The following is a 19,461-nucleotide window of genomic DNA, read 5'->3' as shown; positions in this document are numbered from 1 at the left end:
TAATGGTAAACGTGCAAAAAAATAGTTATTTGTAACATACAATCAATACCTTGAGGATCAGTCCTGAATTTCCTTTCTTCTTTTAATCTCATGTTTGTTCTCTCACATAAAAACATGGAACTGAAAACTGGATACGTCCTGTGTTTTTGAGATTCCAGTTCCACACGATTGGTACTATAATTTTCCATTCTTGGTTAAGCTGTTCTGTAGGAAAATTATCCAGTTTTCAAGCGTATGTTTGAGGCAGGATACATAGCTTTATGTAGTTTTCAAAGACGCTGACATAGAGCAATGACAACAATAATATTGTATACGTAGCAATAATAAATAAAAAAAATTAAAAAAAAAAAACAGAAAGAGACCATCTGGGTGGCTAACCATTCAACTGGAAGTATGTTGTATTCATTGCACAAATCTTGATTCGTGTGTACAATTGAGTGTAACATGATAAAACCTTTCCAAAAGTTGAAAAAGTATAAATTTATCTACTCTAATTTTAGTTAACTTAAAAAAAAGGAAGTACTTCACACCTATTACAGCCAGTCAAATTAAGCCGAATCTGTAAATAATTTGAAAAGAATAACTAAAATGCTTGTGAAGCGGACCCAATGTCATCTCTGGATTTCCCACTCTTCTTGGGTAACAAATTCTGGTGAATATTGGGTAAAACACCCCCATCTGCAATGGTAACATCTCCTAGAAGTTTGCTCAACTCCTCGTCATTCCTCACTGCGAGCTGTATATGTCTTGGCACTATCCTATTCTTCTTTTTGTCTCTTGCTGCATTACCAGCAAGTTCCAGAACCTGTACTATTATTACAATCAAACCTCAACCATATTTTAAAAAAGGAAAGAAAAAGATGACGCCGAAATACAATGCTTGCATGCATGATTAAACAAATTTAGATCCTCACAATTTTGGTAAAACACAACATAGTTTGATACCGTCCACTTTCTAGGTCAAGAGTCATATAAAGAGAAAAGATATCGTAGTAATGACTATCCATGAACCACATTTCTAGCTTCAAGGTAATTGGGTGAACCTATTGTGTTCCAATGATTTCAATATACTAAACGTAATTCCTTTGCATGGCCGCATGCAGCTAATCGCTATATTTTTTTTCTTTACTTGGAATAGATCACGCTTTGTGAAATTTGTAAGATAGAACAATAGTTCAATATTATAAGTGAAGATTGATTAAGATGGATGAGATACAATCAGACCACTCTATAACAGCATCCTTATATAACCACACTTCTCTATAAAAGCCAAGCTTTTTCGTAACCAATTTTTATGTTATGTTATAATGTAGTTTCTCTATAACAGCACTTCGCTATAACATCCAAAACTATTCAAAACAAACGAGATTGTTATCGAGAGGTTTGACTATATATGAAAAATTACCTCAGCGGCTAAATATTCAAGAACAGCGGCGAGGTAGACGTGCACCAGCGCCAACACGTTCGGCATATTTGCCTGCTTTAAGAAAACGGGCAATTCTGCCAACAGGGAATTGGAGGCCAGCCTTCAGAGATCTAGATGTCGATTTTGTCAACTTTGGTTTGCCTCTGCCTCCTTTGGTTGAGCCTGTCGAACTCATTTGTTTTCTCTTTACTAATGGAAATGAGAATTTCTTAGAATGAAAAACTGGATCACCACCACGACTCCCTTATATAGGAATCGTGAAATATGGGGTTTTCCATTTGTCATATTTTGCTTGTTTTCATTGGGTTGATAAAGGATGACATAGACCCCATAATATTGACTTTTGCATCATTTTGTTATCCGTTAATACTTGGCAACAAAAATACTACTATCACCTTTGGGATTCGTTTGGTTTTGTTGGAAAGAAGTTATCCCAAAATTAATTATTTTCATATTAGTTATTTCATGATTAATTATTTTATATTTTTATAGGAATAAAAAAAACTAACAATACCGGAATAACTAATCTTGCGGTTAGTTATATCGCAATTTTCTCCAAACCAAATATAGAATAAACTCTTCTTAAATTTAACCTCATAATTAATTATTCATTATCCCTCCTACCAAACGAGGCCTTAGACTCTTTTCCAACATAGAAAAATCTTATCTTACAATCCAAAGACATGCAACTTGTACTCCATGTTTCGATTCTAAGATTACAAATGTCATTTATTCAATCTAAGTGGATGTTATCAACATAAATTTTGTTTTTAGAAACATAATAATATATGGCCCATGTACCATTATTTTATTCCATTTTAATTATGTGTATTATGTTCTTGTAATTATGTTCTTACATAAGGTAACAGACATTCATTCATAACCCAAACTTGCTTGGGATTGAATATTACTTGTGGCATAATTTACTTAGTTTTTGCCAATAGATCAAATGCAAATTGAAACTTGAAACTAATAGTACAGGTTTGATTGTACTAGAAACAAACTTCTCATTCACATAGATGGCTATAACCATATCAAAAGGCAAGCTCAGAACGACATATTACTACTAATTCACAAAAACATATTAAACCTGCCTACCCAACAAACTAATTTAACAGCAGAGTCTAAAATTCCTGTGATTGGGTTCCGACTTCTGGCTTCCCCTTTCCATTCTTCTTAGGCAGCAAATTTGTATGAATTTTGGGCAAAACTCCACCGTTAGCAATTGTCACCTTCCCCAACAACTTACTGAGTTCCTCGTCATTCCTCACCGCAAGCTGTATATGCCTTGGAATTATCCTAGTCTTCTTATTATCTCTAGCAGCATTTCCAGCAAGCTCTAACACCTGTAAAATTCAAAAATCAAAAACATAATCAGCCAAATGCCCAAAACAAAACATATTTAATTTTTATACAACATGGGTAAGAATGGGTACCTCAGCAGCAAGATATTCAAGAACAGCAGAGAGGTAAATTGGTGAACCAGAGCCAAGACGCTGAGCATAACGACCCTTTTTCAGATAACGAGCAATACGGCCAACTGGAAATTGAAGACCTGCTTTTTGAGATCTAGAGACGGATTTTTTTGAACCTTTGGCCTTTCCTCTACCCGCTACAGATTTTGTTTCTCCTGTAGAACTCATGTTGATTAATGAAAATGAATGCTTTTAGTAATTTTTGATTGAAATAATCAAAGACTGATTTCCCGCTTCTGTTAAATTGATACTGGTCTTTGGGGTTTATATAGAGAGGGGATGAGTAGTGTTGATTAGCTCACTTTGGTATCACGCGGATCGCAAACGTGGCAATCTTGAGTTTGCTCTGTGACCACGTGTTGGGATGTAATTGGCTTATATAGTTTCACAGGAATCGCCAACCCGTTATTTAAAAAATTTGCTGGAATTGGCTCCATTTTGTTTTACCGCTTTATTTTTTCGCATGTTTGGTTTTCCTTTGATTACCGCCGAATTATAATTTCACATTACTTCAAAATTCAAGCTTCAATTCAAGTTTGCTATCGTTTGTGACAATTCAAGTACATGTATACCATACAACAATTATAGATACCCGCACCACAAACTTAGATATGCCCATGTTTATATTCACACAACAAATAAATTAATGTACTCGTGGAGAAAATTTTGTTTAAAATCAATGCACCAAGTTTTTATTACCAAAATTCTAACATGGTACTAGAAAGGACAAAGGAGTAGGTTGAAGTTCCTCGACAAGTTTCTCCCTTTTATATTTACCTTAAACTTATTTAAATTCCATAAAAGGAGCAATCCGATGCACGAATCATCTCATGTTCACGCAATGTATAGCAAAGTGTTGTATTTTAATGGAGTATAATGTAGGCGCTCTGACGGTAAACATCAATGTTAATTCCACATAACCTTTACTAATTTATATTTGCGCAATTAACCTAAATTGTCGCCTACCTAATTACTTAAAACAAAAAATAGATGACATATGTATAATATGTTTATAATTCATATATAATACGTGAATAATTGTGTATAATTTATGTATACCAATTAAAAAAAGTAAACAGTGAATTTAGTCGGCTATTTGTGTAAACATCTCTTTATATTTAAGGCATAATGGTCTCGCAAACACTTGTACTTGTTCGCGTTTGTCATCCCGGTTCCTGTACTCAATGAAGTTTCATTCAGACACTTATAGTTATTCAAAGTCAGTATTTTAAACCCCTCTAACCATTGACCAAGTCTACGTGGCAACTTAATGGTTGAGCTGGACAAAATACGTGTATTTCACGCGTATAAGTAGCGTGAATATAAATATTTAAACCAAAATGACTAAAATAAGAAGAAAAAAATACAACAAATTAAATTTAAAAAAAAAAAAAACACGTCATCAACCCTCCTTCACGTTCTGCCTTCCAACCTCCACCTTCACCCCAACCTCCACCCCATTTTTCTCTCTCCCCCTTCTTCTTCACCTTGTCCACCTCCTCCATTTTAACCTAAACCCTCCTCCACCACCTCTTTATCTACCAGTGATATTCCTCACCACCATAGATCTGAAATCACCGTCAGATTGGCCCTATAATTTTTGGAACCTTTCCCACATCACTATTCCCCAACTTTTGAAGACAAGCTTTTGCAAAGGATAAAAATAAAAATATTAAATAAAGATCGTCAGCGAAACATTCTTCTCTTTCTTTTTATTTATTTTTTGTTTTGCTTCTTGGGTGTTTGGTTTGAAAGAGAATTTAAGGATAAATTTTCTTCCCTAATCCATTCGATGTCTGGGTTTTGAAAGGGTGACGTGAATTTGAATAGAAGAGGAAAGATAGTGGCGATTCTGGAGTGGTTGTCAGCGATGGAGGCAGCAGGAATACCATGGCTGGTTGAATCGATTGTAGTAATGGAAAAAAATTAGAACAACAAAAAAAAAAACGAAGTAGGTTTAGTTGTGTGCTTTCATATGGAAGAGGAAGGGTGGCGGTGTGTGGTAGTGGTGGTGGCGGGTGGAAGAGGCAAATATGGAATGGTAGAGAGAGGAGGAATGTTTGAGTTTTTTGGGAGAAAAAAGGAATGGGTTATGAGTTTGATTTTGTTGTTAAAAAATATATTTTTAAAAATAAATAACGACGTGTCATTAATTTATCTTAGGTGGATCTGATGTGTCCTTTATATCAGTGTGAGTGAACAACACACGGTATCGGAGGTGTTTAAGACTAATATTTTATACAAGTTCAAGTGTCTAGTTGAAACAATATAGAGTAGGGGGACCTGGATATCAAAGCCGAATAAGTAGAGGTGTCTGTCAGGCTATTCTGCCTATATTTAATAACTTGTGTTTAAAACTGTACCTTTCACCTCAAAAATACCAAAACAAGACCATACCTACTTATCCAAGTAAATGGGCCGCATAGTTATGTGTTAATCGTGAAATTCAGTATTGTCTCCATTGGTAAAATGGATATGAATAGAGGTCATAATAGGATATCCCAATACTTGTATTTTTAGAAGGGATTTTTTCGTTCATGTACACTAATCAATTAGAGATTTTACTGACACGATTATCGCACCATAATCAAGGCAACATATTTGTAGAATCCTTCTATTACGCATATTTTCTTGGTTATCATCGCACCATACTCAAGGTAACATATTTGTAGTATCCTTCTATTCTCTGGTTTATCATAAATAAAGGTTTTGAAGAAAATAATTGTAAACAATTAGCTACAATTAAATTGAATTTCGCAACATAATGTCAAAATTAGCGATTATGCTTCAACTCAATGATCGGTGGGATAGCGTTGGGAGATACAAAGATTGTGATATTGACGGAATTGCAGTCAATGAAGATTCAAATTATAGTCAATTGAATTCCGCAATTGTAGAGCATCTAATAGTCGATACCTCCGCAAAAATCATCGAAATCAAATATATTATCAACGAATATTGTCCTCCAATGAAAATTCGGAACTATATAGGAGTACGAGTGTATGTGGAGACGAAAAAGGAAAACAAAAACTTTGGAATATATCTGATATGTATAACAGTGCGTGATTTCGATTAGGAATGCGGTACGTCGAATGCGAGCACAATTGCAGGTTTGCTCTGTTTTTCCAATGCTGATGTTTTTTGAATTTCAAGTGTTCTATAATTTTAGTATAAATTATCTACAATAATACTACATAACAAATGTAGTTCAACTGTTATGTCTTTACAAGTATTCTGTCAAATATTGAACCCATGAATATATAGAGGTCTGAATTACTATATTTTTAATTGAGTGCAGGTTCTTCTGATTATCGTAATACTAAAGTGGGACAATTGTCAAGTAATTGTAACACAATTGGAGAAGTATGAGGAACAGTGAAGTTGATTGATATGCAAACATCTCCAACAATTGTGGAATATGAAAGTATCACTATAACAAAACATACGCCAAATGTAATTGAACTAGGTCAAGTTTACAAAAACAAGAAAATAATTGTCAGTGTAATGAAGCACTATTTTGTCATGAATAAATTTTAATTTAGGGTGAAAAGGTCTAGTGCAAGAAGGTAGGAATATTTTATTTGTCAAATTCATATTGTGTATAAGTTGTAGTTAAATTGTATATAAATTATTTACAACAAGTTGTTGTGCATAAACACCCTCGTATTTTGTATCTATAATTTGCATAACATTTTTTGAATTATTTTTATTCAGTAGTTACTGCCTCATATGTGTTGGGGATAATTGTACGTGGCACTTCAAGTCCACCAGCATAAATGAATCAGCATTGTTCAAGGTTCAAAAATGCAACAGCTTGCACACATGCTCTTTTATGGACAAAACATATATACCACGCAAACCTACTGCCATGGTAGTTGGCAGTACGGTGATGCCAAAATATGCGGATCCTTATGCAATATACACACCAAAAGATATACAAACTGACATGTTGTCGAATCATGGTGTGAACTTAACATATATGCAAGCTTGGAGAGGAAAGAAAAGGCTTTGGAATTTTTGAGAGGTCATGCAGCTAATTCCTACAGTCGCTTGCCGAGTTATTTGTATATTCTGGAGAAGACTTATCCAGGGTTGGTAGTGAAATTGCAGAAGACTGAAGATGACTGTTTCTTATATGCATTTGTTGCACTTAGTACGTCCATCAAGGGTTAGGAGCATTATAGGCCAGTTTTAGTAGTTGATGGCACCTTCTTGAAATCGGCATATAGGGGAATCATGCTAACAGCTAGCACAATGGATACAACGGGTAATGTAGATTAATTGTAAAAAAAAGTTATAAAGTTATTTTTGAGACTGTATTTTTTATATTTTCAAGTTTTATTACTGAAATTGAATTTTGTTTTGCTACCTATGTGATAGGTGGCATATTACCACTAGCATACGCCATTGTTGATTCAGAAAATGACGCATCATGTAGGTATTTTTTTTGAGCAATTCAAACATGCATATGGTGAAAAACTAAATATCTGTGTTGGTTCGGACCGGAATGAAAGTATATTGAAGGCAAGACCTACTGTTTATACCGGCATTCCACATTATGCTTGCATGTGGCATATTTGGACAAATGTAAGGTCAAAGTTCAAGAAAGGTCATCTAAAGTTAAGTGAATTATACTTTGCCACGGCACGATCATACACGCTTGATGAATTTAATGACAAAATGTCAAAGATTGAAGAGATCGACACACGTGTTAAAGCATACATATACGATATTGGCTACCATAGATGGTCTTGGGGTACATGCTACGGTGAACCGAACATGGACGATTACATCAAATATTGCAGAGTCCTTCAATGCGGTAACTAAAGATGCAAGAGAGTTGCCCGTAGTAGAACTATTAGAGTACATGAGGACTCTTCTTGAACGTTGGACTAATGAAAAATTATTGAATGCAAAGGGTAAGTTCACATACCTTAGAAAAAAAATACAATAAAGAGTTGGGGGACAACATGACATTATCGGATAAGATGAGAGTAAGTTATGGCCAATAACATCATATCATTGATTTCATCAAACTAAATATATACTGATAATTGTAGAAATATTGTTGTATAAGTATAGTTATTTTATTTTGTATATGTTGCTGACAACTTGTTGTGTGTTTGTAATGAAATTGTAGGTGAGGGCTTAATCAGATTACATCCATATTGTGGTAGATGGTGTGAAGCGCTTTATTATTTGCCTTCAAAATAAGAGATGTAGTTGTGGACAATTCTAGCTTGATGAACTTCCATGTCCACATGATTTGGCAGCTTTGAGGCATATGAACGATTCTTATGAAAATTATTGTTCTCCTTATTATACGAGGGAGGGCCTTTTGCAGACTTATGAAATACCAGTAGACACACTGCATGATGAAAGCAACTGAAATGTGCCACAACATATAGCTAAAGAAGTTGTAATGCCACCTACTAGGAAAAGGCAGTGAGGAAGATCGCAAAAATAAAGATACAAACCATATGATGAAGTAAATGCAAAGAAGTACAAGGTTTCATGTGACAATTGCGGACTAGAAGGGCATAACAAAAGATCTTTTAGCAATGCTCCCGAAAAGAAATAAAAATTGATATAGTTTAAATTATTATTTTTTTACTGAGTACTATTGATGATAATCTATCCTCTAAGCCATATTAAGTTGTATTTGTTATGTTTCGGAGAATTATAATTGTGGTGTAATTGTGCTGTTAATTTGAATAAAGATTCTCCTATAATGAATGTTTGCTAAGCAGATTTCAACTCTTAATGCAATTGGTTTGTAGTTGTTTTGTTCAAATACTGGGTTTATTTATTACTTTTCAGCCTTTCCTAACAACACTGCTAAAATCTGATAGATTATGTATGTTTGTATAGTAGTTGTAGACTCAGTTGTAGTTATGTTATAAAGAAATTATATAGTACCAATATCGAGATCAAGTACTAACAACTTTCAACCAAAAAAAATACCACACATATTTTCTATTCTAAGTAGTAGAATTCTGGACAAAATAAGAAAATAAAAGGTAAAACAATTGTAGCATAAATCTGCTACAAATAAATTGCACCAAGCTATTGCTTTTTTCTAGCATAATTTACAGCTGGTGCACCTTTTCTTATTGCTAATCTGTCGGTCACCTCACTTTCACTAATTGTACCAAGCTATTGCTTTTTCCTAGCATAATCCCAAAGGAGCGCTCCATAGCGTTTACGGTGTTGATCAATATCATAAAGGTCTTCATTTGAAATCGATAGCTCTTCAATGCTGACATCTTCTGCAAATGCCGTCACGTATACACCACAGTTGCTGCAAAAAATAAAAGGGAAAAAGATTTAGCATTCAATGTAAAATATAATTAGTTAAATAAAAGGAAAAATAACACATACAATGACCCCTCTTTTTGCCGAGGTATCTCACCGACCAACCACTGAATTTCAAGAGGGTCAGTAACACCTTTTTCAATGTATGCCTTTGTATTCTTGTAGATGATGTCTGAGCGCTTGTCATAGAAGCCGATGCATGACAAGTAGAGGGGGATCATAATAGCAAACTTGTCGACAACAAATTCAACAAGTTTGTGATTTTGTGAATAGACCATAGAATTATAAACATGTAGAACCCTATCGGTAATGCCAGACACAACCAACAACCAATGAAATTTCTCCACAATGTTTATGGCTATAATCACAAAATCAACTTTGTCCCATGCAATATTTGCAACTAATCGGTACCCCAATATGTATTGTGATATAACATCCTGGGGTTTGACAACAACAAGCTTCCTATTTGCTGGAGCATTAATGTACCTCTCATAAATTTGTTCAATTCTAGTCTTGAAGATACAATCAGTAGTTGTAAACCGTGTTTTGTTTTCAGGACCGTACTTTTCTCTCTTCCTCAAATAGTATAAAATAACATCAATGTATTTCAAATAAATAAAAAAATAGATTTCATTATTTCTCAATGGTGAATACAATTTAACTACAATTTTCAAACAAAAAATCTACAGATATCTAAAATAATAAAATACCGCAGCTAATTATTAAATTCTGCCAAGGTATGTGTGTTCCGTGTTGTTGAGGATTTTCCCTGAACGTGCCAAAGTATAAAATCAGTCTTTTTTATCAACTTTCTCCACTCCAAGATCAAACCACAGGTTGAGCTGGTTATCTTTTAAAGTATAAGGCATCTTCTTCCTATTTAAAGACGTAGCAAGTACAATTATTATGTAGTTTCAATTGAAAATCCATAAATTGTATGCACTCGATAATATGAAAAAAAATGTATAATCTAACCTCTTTGAAACCGTGTCGGTACCTTAATATAACCACTTATTAAATTCTTTCAACAAGTCGGGATCAACATCTTCGCCAATAACCCAAGTAAATAGATGCTTGATGTTGAAAATTGGAGGAGGTCCAACATAAGTGCTTCCCACACAACTGAAATAAGGGAGAAAGGGAGATCTCACATGCTTTCGAGTAACCCTTGTTCTTCCTTGATGCGCATGAGTTGTTTCATCTTCATTAACCTCGCCGAACTTAACAATCTGTGAGAAGTTCTCTGGCAGTTCAAAATCATCAAGTGTTACTGCCCTTTTACCAGACCTGGAGTCATTGTCCGAATCACCTACATTGATGTAGTCGACTGGTTCACTTATAAAATTAAAAATAAAAAAACAACATTGTATGTTGGTTGCATCAGTTATTTGGAAAAACTGAAACTTATATAAAAGATGTTATTTTTTCCTACAATTATATTGTAATATATAATACCACTGAAATCTTTATTGCAATCGTCTCCTTGTTGTATAACATTTGCTTCTTGAATTGGAGATTGCAAATGCGTAGTCTCCTTCTCCTCATTTAAATACTCTCCTTATATGCCAACTCTTGCATCATGTTTTGGAGAGTCCATATGCATAGTTTCCTTCTCTGTTACAATAAATGTGTACAACTTAATAAAATTGTAGATCATTTGTAGTAAATACAAACAACACTGTAGATAAATTATAGTTAATTTGTTTAAATATTGTCCTGTAGCTGGGATGTAATATGTATTGTGAAATATATAGATAAAATGTACTAAATCATACCTGTAATTTCTTCCTCCAATGCTCCTTGAAATTGGGAAGATAATTCAACACCTACAGAGCATGATATAGGAACATTCTCCTCATTTTGAATGTCATACATGTGCCCTCTATCTAAGATAACAATTAGAAATATAATGTAGATTATTTGTTAGTAATTTAGGCTATATGTAGATATAATGTAAATATAATGTAGATTATTTATCATGAAATTGTGTTAAAATTGTTAAAATACTTATTTTATAGCTGCTGGCCAACACTGATTTAGCACTACTACCACGATACTATTGTTTGTTCTTTTCTTTGTAATGCTCATTATTTTTTACAGAACTACCAGTAAACTTCAAGCAGAATTTGTTAGGCTATATACTTTATGAATGTTAATATAAACATAAACATGGTAAAAATTATTGTCCAAAATGAATATATTTTGAATGAAACCTTAGCATCAATGTTAATATCCCGTTGACTTCTTATTGCCTGTAACACAGACTTGATGGAATTATTGAGTAGCAGTCGAATGCTACCTAGTTCTTGAAAAACCTAAAGAACAAAAATTGGTTATAATACATCTGACAATTAGAGGCGTACAGATATATAAAGAAGACTAAAAATCAAGAATCAAGTATAACTCTCTCTTGAACAATCCTAGGTCTGAACCGACCTACGTATTAAAATAGAGAGAGTTAAAGAAATAATTTGCATAACATAGATTAAAGAAACCAGCTAGGAATATCATAAGTTGTTACCTTATAAACATCTTTTCTTAATTTTTTTAGTTATTTCAGAATATCTTTCTTGCCATCTATTCTCATTGCCTTCTTATTGCCAGATGGAGATGGAGTCTCTGTCGGATGCTCGGCCTGTGTTTTAGTTTTTTCAAGGATTTATTCAACTTTGTCTCGCAAAGTCATTCTAGAAAGCTCTTTTAGGGCTTCAATCATGTTGGTGAACCGAGTGAAATAAAAATGTGAGGGACCTAGTCATCATACGTATAAAATGTGTAGATAATTTGTATTTATATTGTCTGTACATAAGTAAAAAATATTTACCTTGATCCATGATGGTTTGATCATACTCCCTTCCAATACAAAAATTCATATTTTGTCCTTACTAGATGTCCAATTAAGTATGTAGAGGATCGAATTACCAACCCATGTAGCTATATCAGTGTTGATTGTAGAGCAACACTCATACAACCAGATTTGCATAGCGAGGACGGAAAATCTCGAATGAGATAAAAATGCACAGAAGGGTTCAACTTATGTCTAACAAACATAAGCAATTGTGTATAAGCTTCGATACTCCATGTGAAATTCGCATACTGCTCCGCATCCACCAAATAAAACCTAAAATGGTCTATCAAACCATTATCTTTCTCTAAAGGACATAGGAAAAATTCTATGAGATAAAGAATACATAGCTTGACGACATCCTCATCATTCATCCAACTATAGCTGGTTACAATTTGTTTCAAGTACAACTTCTCAACTTTTTTCTTGTTCGAAAAATAGCTCCTCGTTGTTTTACTGTCATACTTAGTTGTGTAACCAAAGTCTGTTACTTCTGTAAAACATCTAAAGCCAGTGATAAGGGCAAACTCCCTCAACCCAAATTTCAGCCTCTCACCCTTTATCTCTGCTGTAAAAAAATAAGAACCGGATGCGTTCAATTCATATTTCACGAGAAGGTGAATTGTCTAGTTTTGGATACATATTTTGGGCATACAAAGAAAGTGCCCAAAATATGTCTTTTTAAACAACTTTAACCCATTTTCAGACAATAACACCTTGATTTAGGCAGGAACGACATGGTCGGATAATGTCTGGAACCTAGTAATGCCATAATCAACATCATGTAGTGCAAAAAATATTCGATTCTGCACCAAAAAAAATAGTAAGTTAATAAAACATGTTTAAGGACCAAAAAATAAAATAATAACAATTCTACTACACTTTAGCTATAGTCAAAAAGGCATTAATACATTGCATACAAATAAGTTTTAAAATTAGTTAACATTTATAACAACTGAACAACATTGAAGTTACAAATGTACTGACAAAATTATATTTAGAACAAGAAAGTAGAAACTAACAACTAGACATAATATATACAATTTGTTTAAAGAAAATGAAACTAACATCTAGAAATAAAGCAAATAATAACCAATAAAACTAACTAAATCATGTAGTACATTCCCTAACAAAATTATTTCGAATAATATATAATTTCCACAAAAATGTAGAAAGGTTGATAACCAACAACAAATATACATAATGTAGACTTCTACAAATACAGAAAAATAAAAAATAGGTATAGTCATGAGAATAAAAACAAGTTTTGTAACTAAAAAAAGAACAAAAATTGTAAATACTAAAATTTTACTTTCTCCAATGGTTGTTGGGTATGTTTTTAGGAGATTTTTGAACCTTTTTTTTTTTTGAAGGTTTGACAGTAGGAGAAACTTTGATTTTTTTTGCATGTTTCGGGATAACTTCTTCTTCGATGAAATCATCATCACGAGCAATTTCTTTGCCCTTCCGCTTTACTGATTTAGCAGATGTCGAAGATTCACCAGCATCCCTGTCATGCTTGAGTTTTGTTCGAGCTTCTGCCCTAACTTCACAAGGGGAAAGCTTGGACTTTGTCTCTGGTTTTGCATGTATCGATTTCACTACTTTTTTGGGTGAATCCTGTGAGAAAACACCCAAATAAAAAGTAGAAATATCACCAACATTAGTTTTTTTAGGGCTATTCTTCGGAAAATCCTTTCTTCTTCATCGTAAGGGAAGGGAAATTTTAAGCTGTTACCGATTTCGTAGGATTTTGAGAGAGAAATTAGAAAGTGTGAGGGAGATTATAAAAAAAATTTGAACAAAAATGGAAGGGAGCATTAATGGAGGGAGAGAGTATAAGTATCGTGGGGGTATGGACAGAGAAACGTAGAGCGAGTGGGTTATGTACGTTAGCGAGATTATATGAGTTAATTGATTCTCATTAAATTCTTAAAATATATATAATTGGTAAATTATATATGCCTATGTAATTAAATTAAAACTTGAGTAGGGAGAATAATAAAGTTTCAAATAGTGTATATGACCGTAAAAATCTCTTTTTGAAATTGAAGGATGATATAGAATTAAGTACAAGCAATGAACAGTAGCTAGCAAACTTCTTGAAAAGAATTTAGAAGAATAAGTATATATGCCTCTGATCATATTTGTGTCGTGAACTATATTGTTTGGCTGAGCTACTTTTTGGCAGACGCATGCTCTGATTATCAAAAGGAAACAATTTGGACATATATGCATTGTCCTTGTATCTCTTTTCCAAAAGCTACAAATACCTTGTCTTTCCTGCTCTGTTTTTTTTTCTCTCTCATTTATTTGACTACTTAATTTCTCTCTCCGCGCATGCATTCTTTGCTAATCTTGTAACAATAATAATAATAACGGAAAAGGACCAAATATGCCCTTATACTATGCGAAATTGAGCATATTTGCCCTTCGTTAATACTTTAGCTCAAATATGCCCTTACCGTCACATAGTTGGTCCATATATGCCCTTAGAGTTACACAGTTGACCCATATATGCCCTTTTCGAAACGGAATCCACCCAAACTAATTAGCTCATTCGTTAATTGTATTAAAGTGTATTACAAACACTATTTCCTTTTTATTAGTACTTTTTTTCTTTACCTTTCTCTTTTCTTTCTTCTTTTTTCTTTTCTTCTTTTTTTTTTTTCCTTTTTCTCTCCCTTATCCGATTTCTTCCATTAATGATGTCTTCTCCATTTTTCATCACCAATTTCACTTGACAAAACTCATGAATTCTAATTACTAAGAACATTCTCCCATAAGAATATTTTTATAGATCATATGTTTGTCATTTTTTTTAAAAATTTAACAAAGTAAGATTGAAATAATATTTATGTAACAAAAAATCCGAAAATTCAATAAAATCGAACAATTCAAATTGATATAATTAGTTTGGTTTGATTTTGATAAAAATCGAACCAACCCGTTCCATGTACACCCCTAATCTACATAGTTAATAAAAAATAGGAAATGTTCAGCTGAAAAAAGACTAACAACTCAAATTTATAACACTACAACTTGAACTCCAGGCTTTTAATCAATAAATTATCTTTCTAGAAATAATTTAAATATTTTGGTCTTTTGAGTATTGTTAAAGGTTGAGATGTTTTTATTATTTTAAAGTTTAAACCATAATTTTTGGAACAATTTAATTTCGTTTATTTAGAGGGCCAGTGAAATTGAAACTTGATTACCTTATGGGAGAATTTTCTTAGTAATTGGAATTCGTGAGTTTTGTCAAGTGAAATTGGTGATGAAAATGGAGAAGACATCATTAATGGAGAAAATCGGATAAGGGAGAAAGAAAAAAGAAAAAAAAAAGAGAAGAAAAGAAAAAAGAAGAAAGAAAAGAGAAAGGTAAAGAAAAAAAAGTACTAATAAAAAGAAAATAGTGTTTGTAATACACTTTAATACAATTAAAGAAATAACTAATTAGTTTGGGTGAATTCCGTTTCGAAAAGGGCATATATGGGCCAACTGTGTAACTCTAAGGGCATATATGGGACCAACTATGTGACGGTAAGGACATATTTGAGCTAAAGTATTGACGAAGGGCAAATATGCTCAATTTCGTATAGTACAAGGGCATATTTGAACCTTTGCCCTAATAATAATATGAACCGCCACCACATGATCTGTCTAAAGCAACATATCATGTGTATTGTGCACCCAGTATACAAAATTCTTTACCAATTTTTTTCAAGAATCTTTTTTGTAATATCTTTCACAAGTAGCCTTGTTACATGTTTAATTGTGTTAATTAGATACTCCATTTCAATGTAGTTATCAAGGAAACCCAACTTACATCTTGAGAGGACAAGGGAATGATTATCGACTCTCTTTACATTGAATTCTGACACTTTAGAAAATGATAGAGGGTACAAATGCACAAAGGAATATGATTTCGGCAATTGGATAATGTTGCATATTTATTAAGAGCTACCAAAATTTGACAATTTAAATGTGGATATTCTTCTTTTTTTTTAATGAATGCAAGTTGTGTTTCTGAGGAGACAAAAACACTAGGTGATTTTTTTTATTTGTCCAAGTTTGATGGATAAATTCATCCGGTACCTAACAAAAAAGAGTAGATACCCTATAGAATTAGACGAGATAAGCGTAAATTGGCCCGAATACCACAATTAATAAAAATAAAATAAAATCAAGCTGTAACAAAAATAATACTACAGGCATATAATGTTATGTTCAATCCACGATAACGTACTGCTATGAAGCATTAAGATTTTTATTCAACTTTAATCGATATCTGCACGCTTATTGTTCACCTTCGTTGTCCAAGGCTTTAGCCATAAAATAACAGTAACAATGATCGTACCAAACAAGTACAGTAGTATATTTTATAGGAGCGAGTTTAGTTTCATTCATTAATCAGAAGAACAACTTGTTTTTTAAATATTAGTACAAGGTAGTAACAAGTGACATTTATAAGTTGTTTGGTAAGAGGGATAAGATATAATTAATCTTGAGATTAAATTTGAGATAAAATTGCGGTATAATAAATTTCGGGATTAGTGATCCCGAAATTGTAATGTTATTTTTATCCTATGAGAATATGGGATAACAGTCCCGGAATAATGAATTCTGAAATAACTTGTTTCCCAACCAAACGATGCTTATAATATGGTTGAAGCGATTTGTTTCTTGCCCTAAGACAATATGCAAATTCCAACACATTAAGCGTCCTGAATATCGGTTAACATTCTTATTAACGTCCTACAAAATTGCAAAGTCTTAATTAACGTTGTCCACATTTAAAACTTCACTAACTAGTCCACATTATTGACTTCCATCCCAAATTGCAAAGTCTTGTTATGTTAAACATTGTTGTCTCGAGTCCTTACAATCTAAATTTTGTAATCTTGAACTGTTGATTACTCCTATAATCTTTTGCACATGTTTATGTTGGATTTGGGTTTTCTTCCCCGATGAACAAGAAAGGTTTTGTAGAAGGTACAGTGGTCTGCTAGGGTGTTCGATACAATTGATGTCTGAACATCTTTATAATATCTTGATTAGATGAGATCCAGCCACGTGGAAATAATCAACGGTTACAAACAAACAAATGTTTTGACTAGAATTTATAAAGATATTGGGCTCTGCATAGCTATTGGGCTCACATTCATTAGGCTCATCGGAATGTTTGCTTCTTGGGCCTACTAGAAGAAGCTGAAGATAAGATATTTAAGTTTCTAATTTACACATATTATTTATTCTTGTAATTAGCATGTGAGTTTATTATAGAGTAGCCAATAGAATAGAGACAAGTGTATAGACAATTATATTTTAGATTCCATTTTTGTTGTATATAAGAGGTAGCTTGTATAGTCCGTTACTCATTTAATCAATACACAGAAAATTCTATCGATCCTTTTCTTTCAATTCTGTCATGGTATCGGAGAAGTGATTAAGCTGCCTCAAATCACCTTTTTTTTTTTTTTTTTACAAATTCTAATTTTTCAAATTGTTTCATCTCCCATACATGGGAACTAATGGATAAACCACTGATGTAGTCCTTTCTTCTACTTCAACCCCATCTACGCCTGTTGCAACTGGTTCTATTACTAACTCTTTGGTTGATTCAGCTCACCCTTACTATTTGCATACTTCTGATTACCCAGGTATGAACCTGGTATCTTCAGCTTTTGATGGAAGAGCGTATGGAGGGTGGAGACGAGCTATAGTGATAGCTTTGTCTGCTAAGAATAAATTAGGGTTCATTGATGGAACCCTAGCTCTTCCTGATGTAGATTATAGACTTCACGGGGCTTGGTCAAGGTGCAATGACATGGTTCTCTCATGGCTTCTCAACTCAGTATTAAAAGAGATGGCAGAGAGTGTTGTATTCTCAGAGTGCAAAGGACTTTTAGAATGACCTCGAAGACAGATTTGGTCAAACAAATGGAGCCAAACTTTTCCAACTACAAAAGAAATTAAGTGTTGTTATGCAAGGTAACCACAGTGTTTTTACTTACTTCATTAAGATGAAAAGTTTATGGGATGAACTAGATGCTCTCAATACTTTCTCTGCTTGTGTGTGCAACTTTGATTATGGTGCTAAGGATAAGGCTATGAAAGCTCATCAGGACGAGAGACTACTACAATTTTTTATAGGTTTGAATGACTCCTTTATAGGAGTTAGGAGCAATATACTCTTGTCCTCTCCCCTGCCATCCATTGGTCAAGCATACTCATTACTATGCAGGATAAAAAGCAGAGGGAGATTCATGCTACCCCTACTAATCTAGGGGAGTCAGCCTCTTTTGTTGCTAATCAGACAGGAGGGGGGAAGAAGTTCAATGACTACAATGGACAGAAAGAGGGTTCAGATGCAAAGAAATACTCAAGGATATGTGCTTATTGCAAGAAGCCAGGTCATAACATTGAAAAGTGTTACAAAATCCATGGGTTTCCAATAGATTTTAAGTTTACAAAGCAGAGAAAATTTCAGGGAGCAACTCAGGCAAATAATACATTCACTACAAACAATGAAGGGGAACAGATAGTTGCAGATTCAGAAGCAAAGTTACTCACCAAAGAGAATGTAGCACAGCTACTTCAACTCCTTAAACAGGTAAACCTTGGTTAGCAAGGAGCCACTACCTCTGATGATTCTGTCATTGCCAACTGTACTGGTATACCCAGTTTTTTCAAATCCCTTGCATATTTTTTTCAAATCAATACTCAATCATGGATTTTAGATAGTGGAGCTTCTGTGCACATGACTTATAACAAAGGATTCTTTACTGAACTTAAACCTTTAATCAAGCTTAGAATAGTTAATCTTTCTAACTCTCAAAAGTTCCTAGTTACTCGTTATGGATATGTTACACACTTTTCTAATCTGGTTCTACAAAATATTTTGTATGTGCCTTCATTTAAGTATAATCTCCGGTCTGTTCACAAGTTGTGTAAGCAACTCAGTCACTCACTGTTTTTCACTCATTCTACTTGTTTTCTAGTGCAAGGCCCTCCACTAAAGAGCCCTCGGGAGATTGGTAGGGAGAGATGAGGACTTTACATTCTTCAATCAAGGCCTTCTGCAACTATTTCCAAGAATTTAGTTCAATTTCACTAGTAGATATTTTGTATCTAGCATAAATTTTAAAGAAAAACATTATAAACCTGCTTTATATTCTTGTTTTACTTCTTCAGATTTCAATATAAAAGAGAAATTATGGCATTATAGATTAGGCCACATACTTTTGAGCAATATGAAAAATATTTCTTCTATTCTTGTTTCTTGTTTTAAGTTTTCTATTTCTTGTGTTGTTTGTCTTATATATGGCAAGACAATCCAAACTTTCCTTTCCCACTAGTTCCATTTCGTCCGAAAATGTGTTTGATTTAATTCATAT

General features: G+C 33.4%; 2 protein-coding genes and 1 pseudogene across 2 annotated transcripts; 1 reads left to right on the top strand and 2 right to left on the bottom strand.

The window, feature by feature from the left end:
• Nucleotides 1-378: 378 nt before the first annotated feature.
• LOC104110879 (histone H2AX-like) lies at nt 379-1,773 on the bottom strand (annotated as a pseudogene).
• A 616-nt stretch (nt 1,774-2,389) lies between these two features.
• On the bottom strand, nt 2,390-3,153 carry LOC104110878 (histone H2AX-like). Its single transcript, XM_009620437.4, has 2 exons — nt 2,863-3,153; nt 2,390-2,772 (listed from the first exon to the last, which is right to left on the bottom strand). Exons 1-2 carry the CDS (start codon nt 3,067-3,069, stop codon nt 2,551-2,553), a joined length of 429 nt encoding a protein of 142 aa, XP_009618732.1. The 5' UTR covers nt 3,070-3,153; the 3' UTR covers nt 2,390-2,550.
• Nucleotides 3,154-17,480: 14,327 nt separating this feature from the next.
• LOC104110877 (uncharacterized) lies at nt 17,481-19,220 on the top strand. Its single transcript, XM_009620436.2, has 2 exons — nt 17,481-18,677; nt 19,066-19,220. Exons 1-2 carry the CDS (start codon nt 18,303-18,305, stop codon nt 19,081-19,083), a joined length of 393 nt encoding a protein of 130 aa, XP_009618731.1. The 5' UTR covers nt 17,481-18,302; the 3' UTR covers nt 19,084-19,220.
• Nucleotides 19,221-19,461: the final 241 nt, after the last annotated feature.

The sequence above is a fragment of the Nicotiana tomentosiformis genome, chromosome 6 (assembly GCF_000390325.3).
Source record: "Nicotiana tomentosiformis chromosome 6, ASM39032v3, whole genome shotgun sequence".
Taxonomy (NCBI): Eukaryota; Viridiplantae; Streptophyta; class Magnoliopsida; order Solanales; family Solanaceae; genus Nicotiana; species Nicotiana tomentosiformis.
The sequence above is the reverse complement of the archived record's forward strand: the minus strand, read 5'-3'. Positions and strand labels throughout refer to the sequence as shown.

What these genes read in the sequence shown, in the direction of transcription:
- LOC104110878 (XM_009620437.4), bottom strand. Translation starts at nt 3,069, where the DNA reads ATGAGTTCTACAGGAGAAACAAAATCTGTAGCGGGTAGAGGAAAGGCC. An exon ending in TTGAATATCTTGCTGCTGAG is followed by an intron (nt 2,773 to 2,862) that starts GTACCCATTCTT and finishes TGAATTTTACAG; the next exon opens with GTGTTAGAGCTTGCTGGAAA.
- LOC104110877 (XM_009620436.2), top strand. Translation starts at nt 18,303, where the DNA reads ATGCAGGATAAAAAGCAGAGGGAGATTCATGCTACCCCTACTAATCTA.